Source organism: Myotis brandtii, unplaced genomic scaffold (genome assembly GCF_000412655.1).
Source record: "Myotis brandtii unplaced genomic scaffold, ASM41265v1 scaffold601, whole genome shotgun sequence".
Taxonomy (NCBI): domain Eukaryota; kingdom Metazoa; phylum Chordata; class Mammalia; order Chiroptera; family Vespertilionidae; genus Myotis; species Myotis brandtii.
The window spans coordinates 603,617-624,132 of NW_005370276.1; the positions used below are offsets into that span (position 1 = coordinate 603,617).

Below are 20,516 nucleotides of genomic sequence, written 5' to 3' on the forward strand. Positions count from 1 at the left end.
CCCTCGGAATACAGGAAGCCCGGGCTGGTCTCCGTCAGGGGCGGCTCCCCGGCCTCCGACGCCACTCCTTCCAGGGCTGCCAGCTGCGAGGCCGCCATGGGGCTCCCGGGGCGGACCTTGAGGCTGGGTGTCTGAGGGTGTGGCCGTCTCCCAGGCACTGACCATCAGGGTCTCCTTTCAGCTTCCTATGCCAGGCTTGCAGGGCAGCTGAGGAATCCAGTGGCTCGCTGTGCTGTCCTGACCATCAGGCTGCGCGAATGACCGGCCGACCGATGCTGCTCAGACCAACTGCCCGCCAGCCTGCAGCCGCCATGGCTGGCCGGCCATCCGACCTTGCTGTCAGCTGCGTGACGATCTGGCTGCCCCCACAAGTGGTCCTGCATGTGGGTTTGGCTGAGCACCGGGCACTGTCTCCGAACTCGGTGACCTGTCAGCTGCCCATCTCTGCTCCGGCACACGACAGCCTCCAGCCTGCTGGCCACACGGTGCCCCACTGGCCCTCCCGCTGGCTCAGGCGTGGTCAGGCTGACCACCTACCTGTCCCGGCCCAAGGCCCACTACTGCCTGGCCATCTCCAGGCAACAGGCTACCTGCCTGGCTGCAACCACCTGAATGTCTCTCACCAAAGGGAGAGCGGGCTGCCTGACCCTCTGGCTGTCCCTTCGATTGGCTGGAAGACCAACAGGCTCAATGCCTGACCACCCCGTGGAACTCCCCGCTGTGTCCAGGAGATGCTTCTCCCGATAACTGGCCGGCTAGCTCACAGCTCTCACCGGCCGACCATTCTGGACCCTCCTGAGCTCTGGAGAAATGTGCTCCAGCCCTCAGCCTGGGCATCGCCCTCCCCAGCCAGGAACTCGGTCTCCCCAGTGGGTGGGCCTTCACACCCGCTCAGGCTGCTACAGTGGGGAAAGCGCTCCACAGGGGGTCTCATTACCCTGGAACCGGCCCATGACCTCCTCAACCCCTCTAGCCCAAGGGCAGCCTAGATAGGACCACCGCTCCTGAGACTGGGTGCCCCTGCCTGTCCTCTGATCTATGCTGATCCCTGGTTCTGGGGCCTGAATTCCACTATCTCCTGCTAGCTGACTGCATACTTATGCCTAAAGGAAGTTGGACAAGGACCACTCTACATCATTTGAAGATCCTGACCCAACCTGTGGACCCCAATTCGCGCAACCCCGCCTTCCAATCCCAGCACCCAGATGCCCCCTTCCTCCAGGGCACAGCGACTAGCCCTGCAAGAGAAGGAAGAGGAATAAAGCCAGGTCCCCTCTCCCTCCTGTCCCGGCCAGCTCGCCACCCCCTGCCCCTCCTCTTGCCTTTTTGGGACAATATAATCCGGGTCTTCAAACCTGAGCTGATTTCTGCTTCTTCCTCCGGCCGACTGGCCTCATTCATCAGGCTTCACCCTGGCATCCTGGGAACCCAGCCCCTTGTGTAAACACAGGGAGGGCCCATGCAGGTCCCCAGGGGAGGCCTGGGGTGTGGGGCCCAGGGTATGAGGTCCCAACCTGGGAGCACTCACCAGGCTGCTTCCCCAGAGACCAGTGGCCCGCCAGACTCAGGTTTCAGGAAAGGGGGTGCCTCACCTGTCCCCACAGCAGCCCCACCTCCACACTTCCCTGTCCAAGCCTGCCCAGTATCTTTAGTGCAGGGGAGGGGACCACGGGTCCTTTAAGAGGGGTGTGGCTAATCCCAGGAAGCAGGTGCAGGAACACCTGACACCTGGCTCTCGGGAAGGAGGCGGGGCTTCCTCAATAGTGGGCTGCAAGGGTCCAACAGGCGCAGAGACCTGACCGCCAGAGGGCGCCTGCAGGCTGAGGCGGAAGGAAGGCAGGTGGAGGAACACCTGGGCGGAGGAGGGGCTAGTCTCCATGGAGACCTGCGCGGGTGTCCAATTCCCCCAAACAAATGCCTCCTGGCCCACAGGCTCACCTCCCAACTCCACCCCCCAATAACACACACCGGGCCATCAGCATCCAAAACCTCTTTAATAACATGATAGGATTTAGGGTTAGTTTTTGTAGCCGCGGCTGGCCCGGCGGCCTCTTGCATGCTCGAACTTCCGGCCCTTGGATCGCACGTAGGGTCTGTGGGGAAGAGAAAGGAAGTCAGGGCCGCTTGTAGCTGGGAACTCCGCCAGTGATGCTGCCTCTAGCAGAGCAGCACAGACACCAGGGGGGGCCTCAGTAGTGATACCAACTGGGCAAGCCTGGCAGTGCAGGAAGCCAAGATGGCAAAGTGGGCGGTGAAGCCAGCACCAGGCCCTGGGGGTCAACCTGAGAGCCCGGAGGCGGGTAAAATGCTGACCCCCACCTGGAGGATGCCAACTCGGCCTAAACCAGCTGCCCCTTTAACACCAGCTGCACAGGGAGCACAGCTGTGAGTCTGGAAGGTAAGTGGGTAGGACGAGGCGGGGAGCTGTAGGGAGGCCTGAGGCTGGCTGGTGTGAGAAACAGATGCATGGCAAGACCTAGACTGCACTGCGGGAGTCAGGTCTGAAGCACAGGCTGGCATACTCACTTGGTGTGGCTGTGGGGGGTTCCTGGGGCCTTCCCGAAATGCCTGTACACCTCTCGGGCCTTGCGAGGACCTGGGGAGGGTGGGAAGGGGCAGATCAGGCAGAAACCCAGCACCCAGAGCTCCTGCTACGAGCCCCTTTCCTGGGCTCGGATGATGGGAGGTGGGGTGGGGAAGTCCCAGTCACACTGCTCACCCCCTCACTCACACAGGGACCTGGCCCCACCATGGAGACTAAGCATCGCTCACCAGAAAGCAAGACGGTGCCACAGCCCTTGGGGGAGTCCAGGGCCAGCTGGTCGAAGGTGAGAATCTTGCCCCCAGCCTTGAGGATGCGGCTCCGGGCGCGGCTGCTTACACGAAGGGCACACACCTAGGGGACACAGAGGACAGGTCCAGCCAGAGCCCCCTGCATGGCCACCAGGGGCTGCTGGGACTTATGTTCACTGCTCTGGCCCCACAGAGAAACCCTGCTGCTTGCTCAGCCCTATAACTAACTCCTATTAGAGGGAGCAACCCAAGTGGACAATAGCTGTTTTTATCACTTTACTTCCAGAAACCCCTTAGAAGGCAGCAACCCAAAGTCATTACGCCTTACGGAAACTGAGGCATAAAAAGATTTAGGGCCTCAGTGGATAGAGCACTGGCCCTCGGACTGAAGGGTCCCAGGTGTGATTCCGGTTAAGGGCACATGGCTGGGTTGAAGGCTCAATCCCCAGAGTGGGGAATGCAGGAGGCAGCCAATCAATGATTCTCATCATTGATATTTCCATCTCTCCATTCCTCTGAAATCAATAAAAAACATATTAAACAAACAAAGAAAAAAGGTTTAGGACTTTGTCCAGAGGTGACAAAGTGACAGAGAGATCTAGACTCAAACCCAGGTTGTCTGGCTCAAGAGCCAGCAGTCAGCAGCGCCCAGAGGGGCTTGCCCAGGGAAGCAGGACTTCACCCCACTCACCTTCAGTTTGGGCACCTCCTGGATCCTCACGTCATCGGTTACAGTCCCCACAACCACGGCGGTTCTGCCCTCCCGGCCAGGAAGCTTCATCTTGCGGATCTTTGGGGGGAGGAGATCCACATTCAGTCCCGCCTGGCGTTTGAATCCAATCCCGCAGCTTCAGGCAACCAAGGACCAGGACAGCTGGCCCTAAACCCCCCCTCACCCATCTCTCACACTAGCACAGGCCTAAGCTCAGGTTCCAGGTTTCTCAACAGACCTCCCCCAGGAGGGTCCTTGACATCTAAGACCTGTGTCGCATGACCCAAAGCCTCAGGATGACCTCATGAAGCCACCGTAGCCACCCCACCTCACAAGGGGAAGGAGAACAAGGCCAAGCAGCCAAGCCAGTGGAGCTGAACTATAACCTGAGGGTCAGAGCTCCCAGCCCACCCTCCTTCCCAGAGCCCAGCTCCCGACACAATCCAGTTGCTCCCCAGGCTGGATCTGTCCCCCCGGCAGCCCCTCACCATCCGGGAAAGGGACAGAGGCGGCCGGTTGGTGCGACTCATGAACAACCTCTTCAGCACCACTTGGTTGAAGGTGGAGTTGGTTCTTCTGGCCAGAAACCTGTATAGCTGGAGGGAAAGGGAAAATGAGGAACGAGAACTTCCAGGCCACGCTCCCCTCCCTCCCAACGTTCTAAGGGCAAACAAATGCCTCCTGGCTTTCCCCGATCTCAGGGAGCTCCGGGGAGAGCCAGCCCAGGTCCACCCTGGTCAGGGCCCCAGAAAATCCTCCCCCCTCACCCCCGAGCTGTATACAGCACAGAAGCTGGAAGCACTGAACTTCCAGAAGTTCTGAGATGTGAGCCCGGCTGGCAAGCCGCTGGGAGGAGCCTGGGGCCACACGAGCATGGAAGCCCTGGACGTTGCAGGTTTGGGGTGGCCCTGCCCAAGGGTCACAGGCCCCCACCTCACCTTGACCAACAGCCTTAGGTAGATGTCCTGGCTCTTGGGCTCCTTGCGCCGAACCTTTCGGTCTTTGTTGTGGCGGATGTCGACTCCCTGCCGGGTGAAGGGGGGACCACAGACCCCACTGTGAGCTGTAGATTACTCACCCCATGAACAGTACCAATGACTGTTTCCCAGAGAGAGCCAGAGCCCCATCTCTGCAGACACAACAAATCCCAGGTCCACCCCTAGGAAAGTCGCTTCAACTCTCTGGACTTCAAAGGACTCCCCTGTACAAAGGGGCCAACCCTACATGCAAAGCCTTCACGTGGCAGCCAGCACGTTGGGGGAAGTTTTAACACAGTAGCCACACTGACTCAGTCAACATTTTTATTTCTTTGTAAATTGACTTTTTCGACAAGGCGCGAAACTTCTCAATGCTGCTCCCACGCATGGAGAATGGCCGAGGAAAACATTCCCACCAACCGCAGGCTAAGAAGGTTCCCACTTTAGCGTTAAGAAAACTCAGGAAGGCCCACGACTCCCCCGGCCTGTTTCGGGGAGGTTTCCTTCGCAGACTGTTATGACAGCTGCCGTTTAACCAACACTTGTGCACGAGTCCATGGTGAGCACGTCACACAACCTCTCCCCAAACTCGAACCTGAGAGGCAGGACTGTTGTGCTCCCATTAAAAAGATGGAGCAAGTCGGGCACAGGCTGGGGGAGCCAGATCACAGGGCGGGCGGGGAGCCCAGACCCGCAAGGAGGCCTGCCTGTCCCAAAACCCGGGCTCGGGACGCTCGACAACCCCCCAGAACCCAACCTTTCGGGTTGGGGAGTGACAGGTCCCGGCAGGGGCGGCCGAAGGCCGGAGGCTGAATGGCTGTGGCACCAGCGCCTAGAATCCTGGCTCCGCCACTTCCTGGCATTTTGACCCCGGTGGTATCACTTAGCCACCTCGTACCTCAACTCGGGCAACTATTCAATGGGCGCTATCATGGGAAACTACGGGTGGGGTGGAGGCTGTCATGACTGACGCATCCCTGCTCTTCGGGGGCCCCTAAATAGCCCCGCCACCACGGGAATGGCCTCCTTCGGACACCCCCAGGGCCCCTGCCTTCTTCTGGCGCGCCCCCAGCCCGAAACCGCGGTGGATGGAGGCGGATGGCCGAGGCCCAAACGCCTTCAAAGCGCACTCACCATGATGGCGCCTTCTTCTCCACCAGGTCCGGAAAGAGAGAGCGGCGCCGGGTGGGCGGGGAAAGCCTGCAGCGAGCGGCGCCTACGTGACGTCACACTAGCGCGACTCGGCACGCTAAGGCGAGTAGGGCTTCTCTATGGTGAATCGGACTGACGGCTAGATGGGCGTTTCCGGAATAAGGGGAGGGGCGGGACAACCAAAGAGGAAAAAGGGCCAGCACGTCGGGGCCTCTCTAGCCCTACCCAGACCCTGGTCTCGATGCTCTTCCGGAAGAAAGGGATCTGGGAGCGAGACAGATGTCGCGCGCGGACCTGGGAGGACTGGTCGCGCCGGGACTCTCTGGCCCGAAGCCGACAACCTCTCTGTGACTTCAGGAGGACTGGGCAGGAAGAATGTTGGCGAGGAGGAGGCGGGGCAGGAGGGGCTGGTCTAGACCGCGGGGAAACCTCTGACTCCGCGCTCGGGTCATTTCCTTATCAGACTGTCTTATCTGGTGTTGTGCTTCCAGGCGCGGCCGCAGCTTGGGAAGTCCTGCTGGAGGTCTAACCCGAGATCTTCCTTGCTGCAGCCCAGCCTGCATTTTTACCTTTTAGGTTTCGCTGCTCCCTCTGCCCCCAGAGGGTCCTTCCCTGATCCCTCTGCAGCCTCTGCCACCGGGGGGGCGGCTTTTCTCAGCCAGAGAGATTCAAATGGCCCAGCGGGTTCGTGGTGAGGGATGTGCCCGGTGCTGGAGCGCAGAGGAGGCCGACTGAGGTCTCCGGCTTGGGGGTGAGGTAGAGAGCGGGGATGGGCCAAAAAATTCCTGAGCGGGGAGGAGAGACTTAACTGGTTCTCAACCTTCTGGCCCTTTAAATACAGTCCCTCACGTTGTGACCCAACCATAAAATTATTTTCGTTGCTACTTCGTAACTGTAATGTTGCTACTGTGATGAATCGTGTTGTGAATATCTGATATGCAGGATGGTCTTAGGCGACCCCTGTGAAAGGGTCGTTCAACCGCCAGAGGGGTCGCGACCCACAGGTTGAGAACCGCTGACTTAGAGGGAGACAGAGATTTAGAGGGGAGAAGGAAGAGGCACCCAGAAAGGTAGTGGACAAACACTGGCTTTGGGGGGGTGAGGGGACCTAGAAAGGGGCGGGAAAAGGAGATCCAGGGAGGAGCAGAGACATAGGAATATTAAAATTCCAATAACAGTGTGATTTGGGGCAACTCATTTAACTTCTCTGTGCCTGACTTCCCTTATCTACAAAAAGGGGGTGACCATAGGCCTGGCACATAGGATATTCTCCTGCGTTATATAAGTTAGTAAAAATGCATGGGACAATGCTTCCCACATAAGAAGTGCTCAATAAAAATTAGGCCCTGGCCAGTTTCTCTCAGTGGTTAGAGCGTCAGCACAAGGACCAAAGGGTGGCAGATGCGATTCTCGGTCAAGGGCACATACCTGGGTGGCAGGTTCAATCCCTAGGCCCTGGTTCGGGGGTTGCAAGTGGGAGGCAACCAATTGATGTGTCTTTCTAGTATCCATGTTTTTCTCTCTCCCTTTCTCCCTCTCACTCTCTCTAAAAAATCAGTGGAAAAAATAGCCTCAGGTGAGGATTAAAAAAAAAAAATTAGGCTCCACCCCTATTTATTGATTGGCCCAGACATGATGAACTGGTTGGGGCAGTGAAAAAGTTGACCTCTTCTCTGTTTCTCCCTTTTCGGAAAGGCCCTGGGCTTCAAACCCATCCAGCCTGGCCTCCTGTAGTCCACCCTTGATACTCCTACTTATTCACTTCTCCTCCACAGCGCCCAAGGCCGGGCTGAACCATGAGGCCTGACTCCTTACCGTGCCACCCTCCCATGGCCTCCCACGCAGGCCCAGCGTCTTGTTGATAACACAGCAGAGGGCTGGCAGGTGAATGGACATCTCGAAGCAGAGGAGCGTGGACCAGGTAAGGGTCTATCTGCAGTCAAGGTCACCGTTACCAGGGGGCAGTTCCCTCTTCCTCCTTGTCCCTCCCTGTGCCCTCATCTCTGTAACTTGGTCTCTGTCTTTGAGTCCCAGCCCCTTTGGTCTGTGTGTCTGCCTTTCTCCCTGGGCCCCAAGCTCAAGTGCTGTTTCCCTGTCTCTCCATCTTACTGGGCTTCTGTTCCTCTCTCTCTGGGTCATCCTTTGGCAGGCATGAATATTACCTGGTGCTGTTGCTACTCTGGGTTGAACACAAGGTACATTGTGGGCAATAAGTGAACTCCTTCCTCCGTTCATCTCTTTCTAGAGAGCAAGCTCCGCCCCTCCCTCCTTTAGCAGGTGCCTTTCTCTCTACAATTCTGTCTGTTTCTACATCTCCCGATATTATTCCTGCCTTGATTTCTTTCACCTTCACCAGATCTTTGCCTCTCTCTGTTTCTGTCAACATCTTTGCTTTCTGTCTCTTGGTCTCGGTTCCTCTCAGTCTCTGAGCCTTCAATATTCTCTCCCCTGGCCCTCGCCAGTTTGGCTCAGTGGCTAGAGGGCCGGCCAGTGGACTGAAGGGTCCTGGGTTCGATTCCCGGTCAGGGCACATGCCCAGGTTGCGGGCTTGATCCCCAATCGGGGGCCTGCAGGAAGCAGCCCATCAGTGATTCTCTCTCATTGATGTTTCTATCTCTGTCCCTCTCCCTTCCTCTCTGAAACCAATAAAAACATTTTTTTTTAAATATTCCCTTCCTGTTCATCCCTGACCTAGTGGTCTCACAGACACTGTATCTCCCATCTTCCTTCCGTGTCTCTGTCTTGTCACGTAACTGAGTCACTCACTAGGCTGGAGTTTATGTCATGGGTCACTCTGGTTCGGGCCCAAGGTAAATAGTTTGTGACATTTTAAAAAGTTGACATACAGTATTACGTTAGTTCCAGGTGCACATATTACAAAATGACCACACGTCCAGTTACCACCTGTCACCCCTACAGAGTTAATACAATATGTGACTATAGTCCCCATGCTATACAATATATCCCGATGGCTTATTAATAATTTTTGAATTAAAGAGCCTTTCCTCCCTGGTTTTCATTCCAAAAGTGTCAGTCCTTCTCTCTCTCTCTCTCTCTGTCGTTTTCTGGGTTTTCTTTTTTTCTTTAAATATATTTTATTGATTTTTTACAGAGAGGAAGGGAGAGGGATAGAGAGTTAGAAACATCGATGAGAGAGAAACACTGATCAGCTGCCTCCTCCACACTCCCCACTGGGGATGTGCCCGCAACCAAGGTACATGCCCTTGACCGGAACCGACCCTGGGACCCTTGAGTCCGCAGGCCAATGCTCTATCCGCTGAGCCAAACCGGTTAGGGCTTCTGGGTTTTCTTGAGTCCTAACCTTGCACATTCTTGCACATTCTTAATTCTACTGAATTTGTCTCTTTGTTTATCTCTCTGCTTCTGCCTGACTCTAACCTTTTTTTTTAAAGTATATTTTTATTGATTTCAGAGAGGAAGGGAGAGGGAGAGATAGAAACATCAGTGATGAGAATCATGGATCAGCTGCCTCCTACACGCCCCCCACTGGGGACCGAGCCCCGCAACCCGGGCATGTGCCCTTGGCCGGAATCGAACCCGGGACCCTGCAGCCCGCAGGCCGGCGCTCTATCCACTGGGCCACACCGGCCAGGGCTGACTCTCTTTATCTTAAGAAGAGACAACACTCTCTCCAAGTCCGCCATGGCCTCGCACTGCTTCTCCGGGTCTCTTACTAACGCCCTTTGCGTACCTCTGGGTCTTTGTTGCCCGTCCCTCTATCTGCCTCTAAAGACCTCCCTCCAGGCCCCTCCTCTCTCATAAATCCCATGGATGGACCGGCCCCTGTGCCCTCAACAAACATGGCGACCTGGTCCCTGGCGGTGGAGTCGTGACAGCGGCGGGGTGCGCCAGTGCCCTCAACTACAATGGCAGCGGGTCTCGCGAGCGCTCCGCCTCTCGTCGCTGGGCCCGCCCTCCGCGCCCCCTCATTGGTGCGTCTCAGGCCAGCCGCACGGCCATTGGCTGAGCGGAGCCACACTCCCCGCCCCCCTCCCCACACACCCCAGGGTCAGATGGGGGCGGTGGGTGCTGACTGGAGGGGCAGCTTGGAGGAGGACCAGGCTTGGGAGGAGGCCGCGGGGGTCCGGGCAGGGCCCCGAGTCTGGGGGGCCGCAGGACCAAGAGGAACGGAGAGACGCAGGCCCGGGACTGGGGTACCAGGGCTGTGGGATGGAGATGGACAAGCAGAACCGGGGCTGAAGGATCCAGGAATGGAAATCCAGGTCTGGGACCGGGTGGTAGAAATCGGGGAGGGGCGTGAGGGAGAGGAGGCCCCGGACACGGGGAACCGGAGACAAAGACTCAGGCTTATGGATTGGGAGACCTATGGATAGAGACCCAGGCCCGGGTCTGGGGTACCTGGGGGGAGGGGGGGCGGGGCGCGGAGAGAATGGAAACCAGGCCAGAGACTTGCGGAGTAGACAGGGGACTCGGACCCAGGACTGGGGGAGATCTAGGGCTCTGCCTGCACCTGAATTGGGGTGGGGTGGGGGAGCCTGAGGGAGCTGCCAGGGCAAGGGGGCAGAGGTGACTCCCTAGGGTGAGGCCACAGATGGGGGGTGTGTCTGGGGCAGCTGAGGGGCAGGACTGGCAGGGGGCTGGGGGGGCGGGCTGGGTGGGCGGGGCAGAGGGGAACAAAGGTGAGTAAGGAGGCGGAGGCGGCAGAAGCCAGGCAGCGGGCAGGGGGAGAGCCTCTGGGGAGGGGACCTCAGGCCTGGCTCCCGGTCCCTCCCTGCAGAGCAGGCCGCCAGATGCCCAGGTCAGTGCTCAGGGCCCAGCTCTGAAACCCTGCCCCTTGCAGGTGCCTGCATGTGGCTCCTCTGGCTCTCGGACTCCTTAGTCCCTCCGGGGCACATCCCTTTCTCAGTCTTTGCTGGTGTCTGCATCTTCTACCTCCTGCCTCTGTCTTCTCTTTTCTCCCCCTTGTCTTTTCGACCCTACGCTCTCATGTCTTGCATCAGCCTGGTTTCATTTCATTAAGCTGTCTGTCTCCTCTCAGCGTTTCTCTGGCTCTCAGATCTCATCCCTCTTTTTCTTCGTGTCCAGGTTACTTTCTCCATCTGGAGGTAACTGGTCTGTGGGTTTTTTTCTCTGCCTCTGCATGTCCCTTTTTGCCTGATTTCCCCCAAAGCCCTTATCATCCAACACACTGTCTTTCTTTATCTTGTTTTTCTGTTTTCTGATTAAAACATAAACTTTATGAAGGCAGGGGGTGTTTGTCCATTTTGCTCCCTGCTGTGTTTGCTAGGCCTGGCACTGTGATTGGCACCTGGAGGGTACTGAATAATTACTTAGGGGATGAATGAATGAATGAATGAATGTTTGCATGCCTGGGTGTGGACCCTCCAGGATGCTGGCTTTCCTGTCCAACCGATGCCTTCCCTGCTGCCTTGGGGTCTCCCCACACTTGTCTGGGCCCGTCTGTCTGCGGTGCACCTGTGATGGTTCCTCATTGTCTCTCCCTGTCCGCAGGCCCTGCCCATTTCCCTCCACCTGACGTGGGGGTCCTGGATTCTGACTCTTGTCCTTCTTTCCTACAGAGGCCAGACCAGGAGCTGAGCTGGAGCTGGGGCCACAGGCTTAGGACTGTCCAGGACAGGGCCGGAGCCATGGCCCCGCCACCGCTGTCACCCCTGGCCACCAGCACTCCACTCCTGCATGGCGAGTTTGGCTCCTACCCAGCCCGAGGCCCACGCTTCGCCCTCACTCTCACACCACAGGCTCTGCACATCCAGCGGCTGCGCCCAAAGCCTGAAGCCAGGCCCCGGGGCGGCTTGGTCCTGCTGGCCGAGGTCTCGGGCTGTTGCACCCTGCGCAGCCGCAGCCCCTCTGACCCGGCGGCCTACCTCTGCATCTACACTTATCCTCGGGGCCGGCGTGGTGGCCGGCGCAGAGCCACGCGTACCTTTGGGGCTGACGGGGCGGCCACCTATGAGGAGAACCGGGCCGAGGTCCAGCGCTGGGCCACTGTCCTCACGTGTCTGCTCCGTGGACTGCAGCTGCCTGGGAACGGGGGTGAGGTCCCGGGCAAGCTCGGAGTCTCTGCGCATCTCCCTCTGCGGGCATCTCTGTCTACTTTTCTGTGTGTCTGTGGAATGTCTGTGAGTCTGTAATGGAAGTGCTGCCGGACAGGCATAGGCGACAGGAGGAACAAAAGCACGGGCCGAGGGAAGCTATTTGTGTCTGCTGCTCTCTCGCTAGGTTCTGTCTCTTCCTTCCCCTTCCCTGGGTCCTGACCACGGGTGAGTCAGAGGCTGCCGGGCCGAGGAGAGCAGCAGACTGAGACGTGGTCAGTCACCACCCAGGGCGCCCAGAGGTGGCAGCTAGAGCATTAGCGTAGGGGGGCCCAGAGGAGGCTTTCAGGCGGAGGACCCCCACCCAGGGGGCCTCAGTTGGCACAGGAAGGTCAGGGTTCAAGGGTCCCCATCTGGTGGGACTTGGCCCTCCAGGGTCCTGCTGGCTGCCTGGGGGACGGTCCTAAGGGGTGGTGACAGTAATGGAGCCTCGCAGAGTGGAGCAACCTGATCTGGGATCTGGGTGTTGTTGGTGAGGAACGGAGCTCTCCTTCCTCCCACACGTGGGTCCAAAGGGCACTGGGATTAGACACCCAAGCCCTGTCTTTGTCTCGGAAGGGGGTGGCATGGGCACGTGAAGCCTGGGAGGCAAAAAAAACGAGGCTCCGGTGCCAGCCCTCCAGCCGTCCACTGGGGGCTGTTTGCAGTTGCCGTTTCTGAGGTCAGGGGCCTGGGTCTCTGGCCTCTACCGACTCCTTCCCCTCTCTCTGCAGAAATCACCTCCCATCTCCTGCCAAGGCCACCCCGATTGCTTCTATTGGTCAATCCCTTTGGTGGGAGGGGCCTGGCCTGGCAGTTGTGTAAGAACCACGTGCTGCCCATGATCTCCGAAGCTGGACTGTCCTTCAACCTCATCCAGACAGGTAAGGGCAGTGTCAGGACGGAAGGTGAGGGCTTGGGGCCGAACTCCCGAGTCCTGGGGGGTGGGAGAGCCTGCCTCACCTCCTGGTTTCCCACATCAGAACGACAGAACCATGCTCGGGAGCTGGTCCAGGGACTGAGCCTGAGCGAGTGGGATGGCATCGTCACAGTGTCGGGAGATGGGCTGCTGTATGAGGTAGGGCAGGAGGCCTGGGCCCCGAGCCCTGGGCGGGGACTGTGGAGGCCGGGAACAGGACCCAGGTGTCTGGTTTCCGGCCCTCCAGGTGCTGAATGGACTCCTGGATCGCCCCGACTGGGAAGAGGCTATGAAGACGCCCGTGGGCATCCTCCCCTGTGGCTCCGGCAACGCACTGGCGGGAGCCGTGAACCAGCATGGGGGGTAGGTGGGCTTTCCCTGCCTCCGGTGAGCCTGGGGGTACCCTGAAGGAAGGCTAACTGGGGCCGGGCACATCTTCCCCTCCCGCTGCCAGTCCACTGTCGGGTTCATCAGCCTGGCACGTTTGCGGGTCTTGTTCCCAGTATCCCTAGAGCCTAGAACTGTGCCTGGGACACAGGTGACACTTAGTGAGTGCTTGTGGGATGGATGGAGAGGGAACCTGGCCCAGTAAGAAGAGTCCATCTGGAGGTGGCCAGATGGCTGTGGGTGGGCCTGGGGACAGGGCCGGCCGGGCCCCCTTGCTGTCTGCCTGTCTCCTCCCCGCTCTGCACTCGGTCTCTCCCCCCACCCTGTTACTCTTTCTCACTGTCACTCCGTCTCTGGCTCTGAAGGTTTGAGCAGGCCCTGGGCATTGACCTGCTGCTCAATTGCTCTCTGCTGCTCTGCCGGGGTGGCTGCCGCCCGCTGGACCTCCTCTCTGTGACCCTGGCCTCGGGCTCCCGCTGTTTCTCCTTCCTGTCTGTGGCCTGGGGCTTCGTGTCAGACGTGGACATCCAGAGTGAGCGCTTCAGGGCCTTGGGCAGTGCCCGCTTCACACTGGGCACGGTGCTGGGCCTTGCCACGCTGCACACCTACCGTGGACGCATCTCCTACCTACCTGCCACCGTGGAGCCTGCCTCACCCGCCCCCGCCCATGGCCTGCCCCGCGCCAAATCAGAGCTGACCCTGGCCCCCGTCCCAGCTCGGACCGTGGCCCACTCACCCCTTCATCGCTCTGTGTCTGACCTGCCCCTGTCACTGCCTCAGCCTGCCCTGACCTCCCCTGACTCACCGGAACCACTCCCCGTCCTGTCACTCAATGGTGGAGGCCCCGAGCTGGCCAGGGACTGGGGCGGGGCTGGGGATCCTCCACTGTCCCCAGACCCACTGCTGCCCTCGCCTCCTGGCTCCCCCAGATCAGCTCTACTCTCACCCATCACCGAGGGGGCACCCGAAATGCCAGCATCCTCTGGGCTACTGCCTCCCACCCCTGACGGTGACCCGGTAGCCATCTCTACTGGAGGCCCACCAGACCACCTGCTTCCTCCTCTGGGCACCCCACTACCCCCAGGTTGGGTGACGCTGGAGGGGGACTTTGTGCTCATGCTGGCCATCTCCCCCAGCCACCTGGGGGCTGACCTCGTGGCCGTCCCCCACGCGCGCTTTGATGACGGCCTGGTGCACCTGTGCTGGGTGCGCGGCGGCATCTCGCGAGCTGCGCTGCTGCGCCTTTTCCTGGCCATGGAGCGCGGGAGCCACTTCAGCCTGGGCTGCCCGCAGCTGGGCTATGCCGCAGCTCGTGCCTTTCGCCTCGAGCCGCTCACTCCTCGCGGGGTGCTCACGGTGGACGGCGAGCAGGTGGAGTACGGGCCCCTGCAGGCTCAGGTTCATCCGGGCCTCGGTACGCTACTCACTGGGCCTCCAGGCCGCCCTGGGCGAGAGCCCTGAACCTCGAAACTTGGAGCCTGCTACGGGCGGGGCCTACATTCCAAGGGGGCGGGGCCTGGCTGCTAGTTAGGTCGGAGGCCCCACGTGCAGAGGAGTCCCTGTCTCAGGACTGTGCCCGCCTCCCGGGGACCAGTGGTGATGCTAGAGGGTGGCCCGAATGCCAGTGGGTGAGGGCCATTAGGGTCGCAGGAAAGTGGGCCCGCCCGGGAGGGTAGTGCCTGGCCAATGAGGGCGCGGCTCAGTCCAGACCCTCGCTTCCAGCTGCTGGAAGACCCGGTCGGCTGGGGGCGGAGCCTCTCGTACCCCGTCAGGGCCGGGTCTCGCCCTGTCCACTCCGGTGCCTCCATTGAACCGGCCAGGAGGGGCAGGTTCCCCTGGGCCAACGCTCACATTTGCACTAAGGTTCCGCCCCGTCTGCGCGGGCGGGAAGTTCATTTCCCGTTTTCTGTCTCCTGTGCGTCTCCAGACCCCAATCTTCAAAGCAATTGAAAAGGTCTATGCAATAAAGGCAGTCGCTACATTCCTCTTAGACCCTCGCCCCTGCCTCCGTCTGGCAGCCCCGTGGGAGGGGTCAGAGTCGGCACTTGTAGCAGCTCCGGCCTTTCACGGCCCGGAGTCCAGATGAACCCACAGACCGCGGCCAGTGTGACCCCCCCTGGCCTGGCCCCGGGGCCAGGGAGCTGCCTCCTCCCCACGACAGCTGGCTCTGGGGTTATCAAGATTTATTCAGGATAGTGTTAACGGAGGCGGTGGGAGGGTGGGGTCCCCGACGTGCCGGAGGCACACACAGAGGACCCTCCCCGCCCCCGCGAGGGAGGGGGGGAGGCTCGCTTTTTCTTAAAAATATAAATGTATTTATCTGCATCATCACGTCCCTGGGGCACCCAGCTGGCCGGCCCGTGGACCACAGGATGGGGAGGAGAGGGGGTGTCAGGGCGCAAGTCTGAGTGAGGCGGCGGAGAGCTCCGCCGGGTCGGGGTGGGGCGCGGCCTCAGAGGGCTCCGTGCTGGGCCTGGTAGCGGGACAGCACGGCGCGGTAGTGGGACAGCTCCTGGCGCACGGCCACCACCTCCTGCCTCAGCAGGGCGTTCTCCTTCTCCAGGAAGGCCGCCCGCACCGATATCTGGTTCTCCTTAAGCCGCCGGGCGTCGCGGGACCGCTTGGCTGCCTCGTTATTCTTGTACCGCCGACTCCAATACTTCTCGTCCTGGGGGTGCAGAGGTGGAAAAGCACTGAGGTCCAGAGGGGCCCCCGGCCACAGCGGAAGAAGAAGGGAGGCGCAGCTTTGCTTGTTCCTTCAAGGACCCGAGGGAATCTAAAGGAACTTCCCGGCTGCTGCTTGCCCGGCAGTGGGGTCTCAAGGACACCGGGTCTCCCCTGAGACGGGTATCCAAGGGTCTGCCCATCTCGGGCCCTGGTTGCTAAGGAGAGCGGGACCCTGGCAAAGGCTAGGGCATGAGAAGGCCCCCCACCCCCAACAACTGGGCCTCAAGTCTCCAGAGTGCAAAGCAGACACCACCCTCCTCACTTGACAAAGGGGACAGTTAGCTCCTGGTTGCTAAGGATGCTTGTTCCCTAGCAACAGGGCTTTCAGGGTGTGAGATCCCGGTGAAAAGCACTGCCCTATACATCACCTTTCCAGATCCTGGTTGCTAAGGAAAGTCCAGCCTCCCCAGTGCAGGGATTTGATAAAGTCCTCCCGGAAGCTGGTCCCTTTGGCCCTGGTTGCCAAGGCAACTTCATCCCTCCTCATCCAACAAAAGTCAAGTCTAAGTGGTCCCAAAGACTGCAGCTGGTCTCTGAACTGGCCTTGAATAGAAATAAGCCAGGGAGTTGCGCCCCCCCTCCCCCACCCAGCAGGTCCCAGTTGTGCTTTAGTGAAGGAGCTATGCTGAGCCCTCCCCACAGACTCTGCCCAGGGGTCTTCAGTCCTAGAATTGGGATGCAAAGGCGGGCCCCTCCTCACTGCCAAGGAGCACCCAGAGTTCTGAAACATGCCCCCTGACCCCCCTTTAATTAAAGCCGAGTTCCTGCTTGCTAAGGCAAATCCAGTCCCTAGCAACAGGGCCCCGTGGCAGGAGAAACACTGCTCTAGATGGGGCTTGTGGGCCCGTCCTAGCTGCTTCGAGCAGTGATGTCTTACATGAAGGCAGGGCCAAGTCTTGTGGGAGAAGCCCAGGCACCTCCTGTTGGGGGAGACCCCAGAACTGGAAGAGGCAGAAGGCTAGAAAGATGAGTCACTGCCCAGAGCACCCAAATCGGAATGTGGTCCTTGGCTGACAATCAGAACCCGAGGCCTCTCGCCAATGAGGCAGCTCAGACCCAGGAAATGAGGCCTAGAGGGCTGACAAAGTCTGCATCCTAGGCAGATGCAATCACACCAAAGGATGCCTCAATTCAGAGATCAAGAGACAAGCCCTCGCCTGGCTGGCTGATAAGAGACAGGCTGATAACCCATCGCTGAAAAATGCTGTCCTCAGCAACTGAGCCCAGCAGCCTGCAGCCTGCCTGCCCCACCGAAAGGTCTGGGTCCAGCTGACAGGAGAAGCTCCAAATCTGTACAGCTGGGTCCAGCAGGGCTGGCTATGTCCGTGTCCCATAATGACGCCATCTTCCTAAATCTCAAGCCCAACACTTTGCCCCCTTGCATCCCATGGCCAAGGAGGACTGGCCCTGGGCTGCAGGAGAACCTGAGAGTTAATCCTGAGTGTGAGGGACGCCCCCGGCGGTGGGGGCTGTGCTGGCCGAGCCCGTGTCCTACATCCAGCGGTGCTCACCTTCTGCTCCTCTGGCACCTGGATCTTCCTCGCCTTCTTCATGATGGGCTGGGGCTTAAGTTCCTCCTCTGAGAATCGATGTCTCCGAGGGTCAAAGGTCTCATGGCCGGGAATGCTTGACAGGGCTAAGTCAGCAGGGTCAGGTTCAAAGGTCATCAGCACCTCCACGGTATCTGGGTCCACAGGGCTGGGTGTGTCCCGAGAGGTCAGGCCTTTGGGAAATAAAATGTATCGCCTGAGTGTGTAGTGATTTTGGGAAGGAGGTTCCCAGATGCTACCCTCTACGCAGGTGTCATATCCACCACAAGGAAGGCTACCATAGCTTGCCAGGGATCAACCCTAATATAAAATAGGAAGGTTCCCTAAGCCATAAGGAGGCTTAGAGATAATGAAACCAACTCCACTTTTACAAACAGGGAAACTGAGGCCCAATCGTTACTTAACTTGCCCTAAGTTATACTGGAGCCTGGGCTATTGCTGCTAAAACCTCAGGCCTTCAGAGTCCGTGTTAGCCTCTTCCCCATCGGCCAGCCTGAATCCTTCCCGAATCCCTGGCCAATGCCTAGACCTGTCCAGGAAAAATGGAATCCAAGGCACTGAAAAGACCTCAAGAGCCTCTCAAAGAACAATCAGCTCTCAGGCGTCAGGGAAGGGAAGCAGAAAGGGCTCTGAGATCCCAGGAGGTTGGTTCAAGGGGGAGCAGGTGGCCTGCGCCTTTAAGAGCGAGCGAGCAGGGTCAGCCGAGGACACCGGTTCAGGGCCGAGTCACGTGCGGGCGCCTGCTTCCTCCGCACCCCGCAGAGGTTAGGAGAGGACTCACGTGGCGCGGGAGTGTGCGGCTGGCAGGGGGAGGGCCCTGGCTCTGCCCGGAGGTTGGACCCGTGGCAGGTGTGTCCAGGATTCCCCGACCGACCGGCTGCCCGACCCTGGAGACCCCAAGATGCCAGAGGGAGCACCCCTTTCCTCTCGCTCCTTCGGGTCTCTCGGCTCGAACTTCTCAACCTCCGAGGATCCAGTCCCCCCCTGCTCTCTGGGGAACACGGGAAAACCGGCCCCCTCGACCTTCTCCCCTGCGCCCTAATCCCCTCGCCACTGGGATGCACACGATTCTGCAATCCCGCCCCCCCCCCCTTTTTTCCAGGAATATAGGAAGCTCGGCCCTCGCCTCCATGGGAGACCTGGAAAGAAGTTCCTCGGCCTTCTCCCCTCTGGAGTGCAGGGCCCGGGGCCCTAGGCCCTTTCCAATGGGGGGGACCCCGAAACCAGGGCTGACAGTCCCTTATGTGTAGGGAAACGAAATCTGTGCCCAGCCCGCGCCTTCTCCCCAGTAGAGGGTCTAGGAGTTATAGGTCCTATCCCATGAGTTCCACCCATTCCGGGCCCGGAATATGGGGGTACAGACCACTTCTCACTAAATAACTCCGGTGTTGTGGGCTCCCCAGTCCCGGCTCCACCTCTCCCCGCGTCCCACAGAGAAATCCACACTATCGCCCCACTGGGCAGACTTCCTGGAATTTGGGGCCCCAAGTCCCTCCTCTCTTATGGGTCCCGGAGAGCCAGCCCTTGACCCCCTAGGCCCCAGGGGACACAAAATCCGATTCTCCCCGCATCTCTCAACTAGGGGGCCCCCGAATCCAGGAGCGCGGCCCGGGTCCCACCCATTTAAGCAATACTTACTCTGGTACTAAAAGATGCTCCAGACTCATCGTGTATTTTTTCCATCCCATTGCTGAAACCAATCATGTGTCCATGGAAACCTGTTTGCTTTCATTGGACAATGAGATTACAAATCAAGAACTGGGCTCATTGCTCTTGGGATGTTTTTATTCCAGCTATCTCAGCTGACAGAGAAGAGAAATACATGGGTGTATACTAACCTTATTATATACATGTATCCATAAATATTTCTACATGTAACTATATCTATATTATCTCTATATATAAAAGGCTAATATGCTAAGTGCCCAACCTTTCGACTGGTTGCTATGACACAAACTGACCACCAGGGGGCAGATGCTCAACACAGGAGCTGCCGTGACACTCACTGACCATTTAGAGAGAAATTGCACCACCACGGACCTGGCACACACAAAGCAACACTCGGCTTCCCTCAAGTGGGACACAGGCCCCGCCACCATTCCGGAGCAAGACCCCACCAAATCTCAGCCAACGCTGCTGAGACCCAATGGTGCAAATGTGGGCCGTCTCCAGGCCCAGCCTGGAAACTGTGGCTACGGGCAGAGCCGCCTTGCGCTCCTTTTCCTTCAGGAGACCTGGGGGCCAGGCAGACAGGGCAGGGTCGGGGGGACGGGGAAGATAGGGATGCAGAAGAGACCCCGCGTCAGAGACCCACACGACCGAGATCCAGAGAAAGGGGGGACAGACGGGGTTGCAGAGAGACCGGAGAGGGAGGGCAAGGACCCAGAAAGAGGCGGGGACAGAGACCCAGAGAGGGACAGAGACCCAGAGGGAAAGGTCAGGGACGGGGGCCGCAGGTACACAGAGGGGGGGAGGACAGAGATCGAGAGAGGGATAGAAACTCAGAAAGAGGGGGGACAGGGACCCAGAGATGCAGAGAGAGATGGGGCAGACATAGAAGGGGCAGACATAGAAGAGGGACGGAAGTTCCGACGGAGGTAGGGGAGGGTTGGGCAGGTGAGAGAAGAAAGACAGCTCTGTGATTCCTCTGTAACCTACCCCCCCCCCCGCGCCCTGTACCCCCTCTCCCTACCCCCACACTCCGCAAGGGACAGGAAGGGGCTCTATTCCTGGGGCACATTCCTCATCCCTAGGCTCCATGTGACCCCAGGAGGCCCCGCCCAAGCCCGTGTCACTACCGTGTGAGCATCAGACACACCCCCTCTCTCCTCCCTGGACCTCAGGGGTCCAGACTCTAGAAACCAAAAGGAAGAGGGGATTAGGGCCTAGATTCCTGGGCCCTCCGGGAGGAGGACACCAGGGGTGGGGGTTGCGGGGGAGGCCTAGACTCCTGGGTCCTCGCGGTAGACGGGCTTGGGAGCCGGTACTTTTGGGTCGTGGGTCCTGAAAGATCTGAGGACCTAAACACCTTAAGTGAAATGGGTAAAGGTTGGGAGGATGGATTCCCCGCAGGAGAAGGTAGCTGTGGACCCCCCTCCTCCCCCAGCACCTGAGTCCCTAAGGGAGAAGGGTGTCTGAGTTGGGCGAGGTGGGGGGCTAGAACTCACAGCTGGCTGGTTCTTTGGGCTTGCTGGTCCCTTGCAGAAGGCTCCGCAGCCCAAGCAG

At 59.2% G+C, this 20,516-nt stretch overlaps 4 protein-coding genes across 13 annotated transcripts in view; 1 reads left to right on the plus strand and 3 right to left on the minus strand.

Annotated features, from left to right (window-relative positions):
- The window catches only part of FAM83E (family with sequence similarity 83, member E), a 19,017-nt gene extending 18,919 nt beyond the window's left edge, over positions 1-98 (minus strand). The window contains exon 1 of the mRNA XM_005879590.2: positions 54-98. Within this exon, the coding sequence (XP_005879652.1) occupies positions 54-98 (45 nt within the window). The remainder of the gene's footprint in view (positions 1-53) is intronic.
- A 1,877-nt stretch (positions 99-1,975) lies between these two features.
- On the minus strand, positions 1,976-5,724 carry RPL18 (ribosomal protein L18). Its single transcript, XM_005879484.2, has 7 exons — positions 5,617-5,724; positions 4,444-4,530; positions 3,994-4,101; positions 3,485-3,583; positions 2,773-2,896; positions 2,527-2,596; positions 1,976-2,093 (listed from the first exon to the last, which is right to left on the minus strand). The coding sequence occupies exons 1-7, from the start codon at positions 5,617-5,619 to the stop codon at positions 2,018-2,020; spliced, it is 567 nt and encodes a 188-aa protein (XP_005879546.1). The 5' UTR covers positions 5,620-5,724; the 3' UTR covers positions 1,976-2,017.
- A 57-nt stretch (positions 5,725-5,781) lies between these two features.
- On the plus strand, positions 5,782-15,004 carry SPHK2 (sphingosine kinase 2). Of its 9 annotated transcripts, none has more exons than XM_014550490.1 (7): positions 5,782-6,385; positions 7,410-7,555; positions 11,196-11,682; positions 12,443-12,592; positions 12,692-12,786; positions 12,875-12,990; positions 13,380-15,004. In XM_014550490.1, exons 2-7 carry the CDS (start codon positions 7,523-7,525, stop codon positions 14,473-14,475), a joined length of 1,977 nt encoding a protein of 658 aa, XP_014405976.1. In that variant the 5' UTR covers positions 5,782-6,385; positions 7,410-7,522; the 3' UTR covers positions 14,476-15,004. The 9 variants fall into 9 exon arrangements, with proteins under 9 accessions (XP_014405976.1, XP_014405977.1, XP_014405978.1 ...); XM_014550491.1 differs by having other exon boundaries at positions 5,782-6,370; XM_014550492.1 differs by having other exon boundaries at positions 5,782-6,325.
- Positions 15,005-15,182: 178 nt separating this feature from the next.
- Positions 15,183-20,477, minus strand: DBP (D site of albumin promoter (albumin D-box) binding protein). Of its 2 annotated transcripts, none has more exons than XM_014550495.1 (3): positions 20,459-20,477; positions 17,253-17,464; positions 15,183-15,682 (listed from the first exon to the last, which is right to left on the minus strand). In XM_014550495.1, exons 2-3 carry the CDS (start codon positions 17,406-17,408, stop codon positions 15,467-15,469), a joined length of 372 nt encoding a protein of 123 aa, XP_014405981.1. In that variant the 5' UTR covers positions 17,409-17,464; positions 20,459-20,477; the 3' UTR covers positions 15,183-15,466. The 2 variants fall into 2 exon arrangements, with proteins under 2 accessions (XP_014405981.1, XP_005879547.1); XM_005879485.2 differs by lacking the exon at positions 20,459-20,477 and adding an exon at positions 17,701-17,826.
- Between the last annotated feature and the right edge of the window lie 39 nt (positions 20,478-20,516).

What these genes read in the sequence shown, in the direction of transcription:
- RPL18 (XM_005879484.2), bottom strand. An exon ending in CTCTGTCCCTTTCCCGGATG is followed by an intron (nt 3,584 to 3,993) that starts GTGAGGGGCTGC and finishes CTCCCCCCAAAG; the next exon opens with ATCCGCAAGATGAAGCTTCC. An exon ending in AGGAGGTGCCCAAACTGAAG is followed by an intron (nt 2,897 to 3,484) that starts GTGAGTGGGGTG and finishes TGTGTCCCCTAG; the next exon opens with GTGTGTGCCCTTCGTGTAAG.
- SPHK2 (XM_014550486.1), top strand. Translation starts at nt 9,669, where the DNA reads ATGGGGGCGGTGGGTGCTGACTGGAGGGGCAGCTTGGAGGAGGACCAG. An exon ending in ATCCAGGAATGGAAATCCAG is followed by an intron (nt 9,879 to 11,195) that starts GTCTGGGACCGG and finishes TCTTTCCTACAG; the next exon opens with AGGCCAGACCAGGAGCTGAG. An exon ending in GCCGTGAACCAGCATGGGGG is followed by an intron (nt 12,991 to 13,379) that starts GTAGGTGGGCTT and finishes CTGGCTCTGAAG; the next exon opens with GTTTGAGCAGGCCCTGGGCA.
- DBP (XM_014550495.1), bottom strand. Translation starts at nt 17,408, where the DNA reads ATGACCTTTGAACCTGACCCTGCTGACTTAGCCCTGTCAAGCATTCCC. An exon ending in AGGTGCCAGAGGAGCAGAAG is followed by an intron (nt 15,683 to 17,252) that starts GTGAGCACCGCT and finishes CTGCACCCCCAG; the next exon opens with GACGAGAAGTATTGGAGTCG.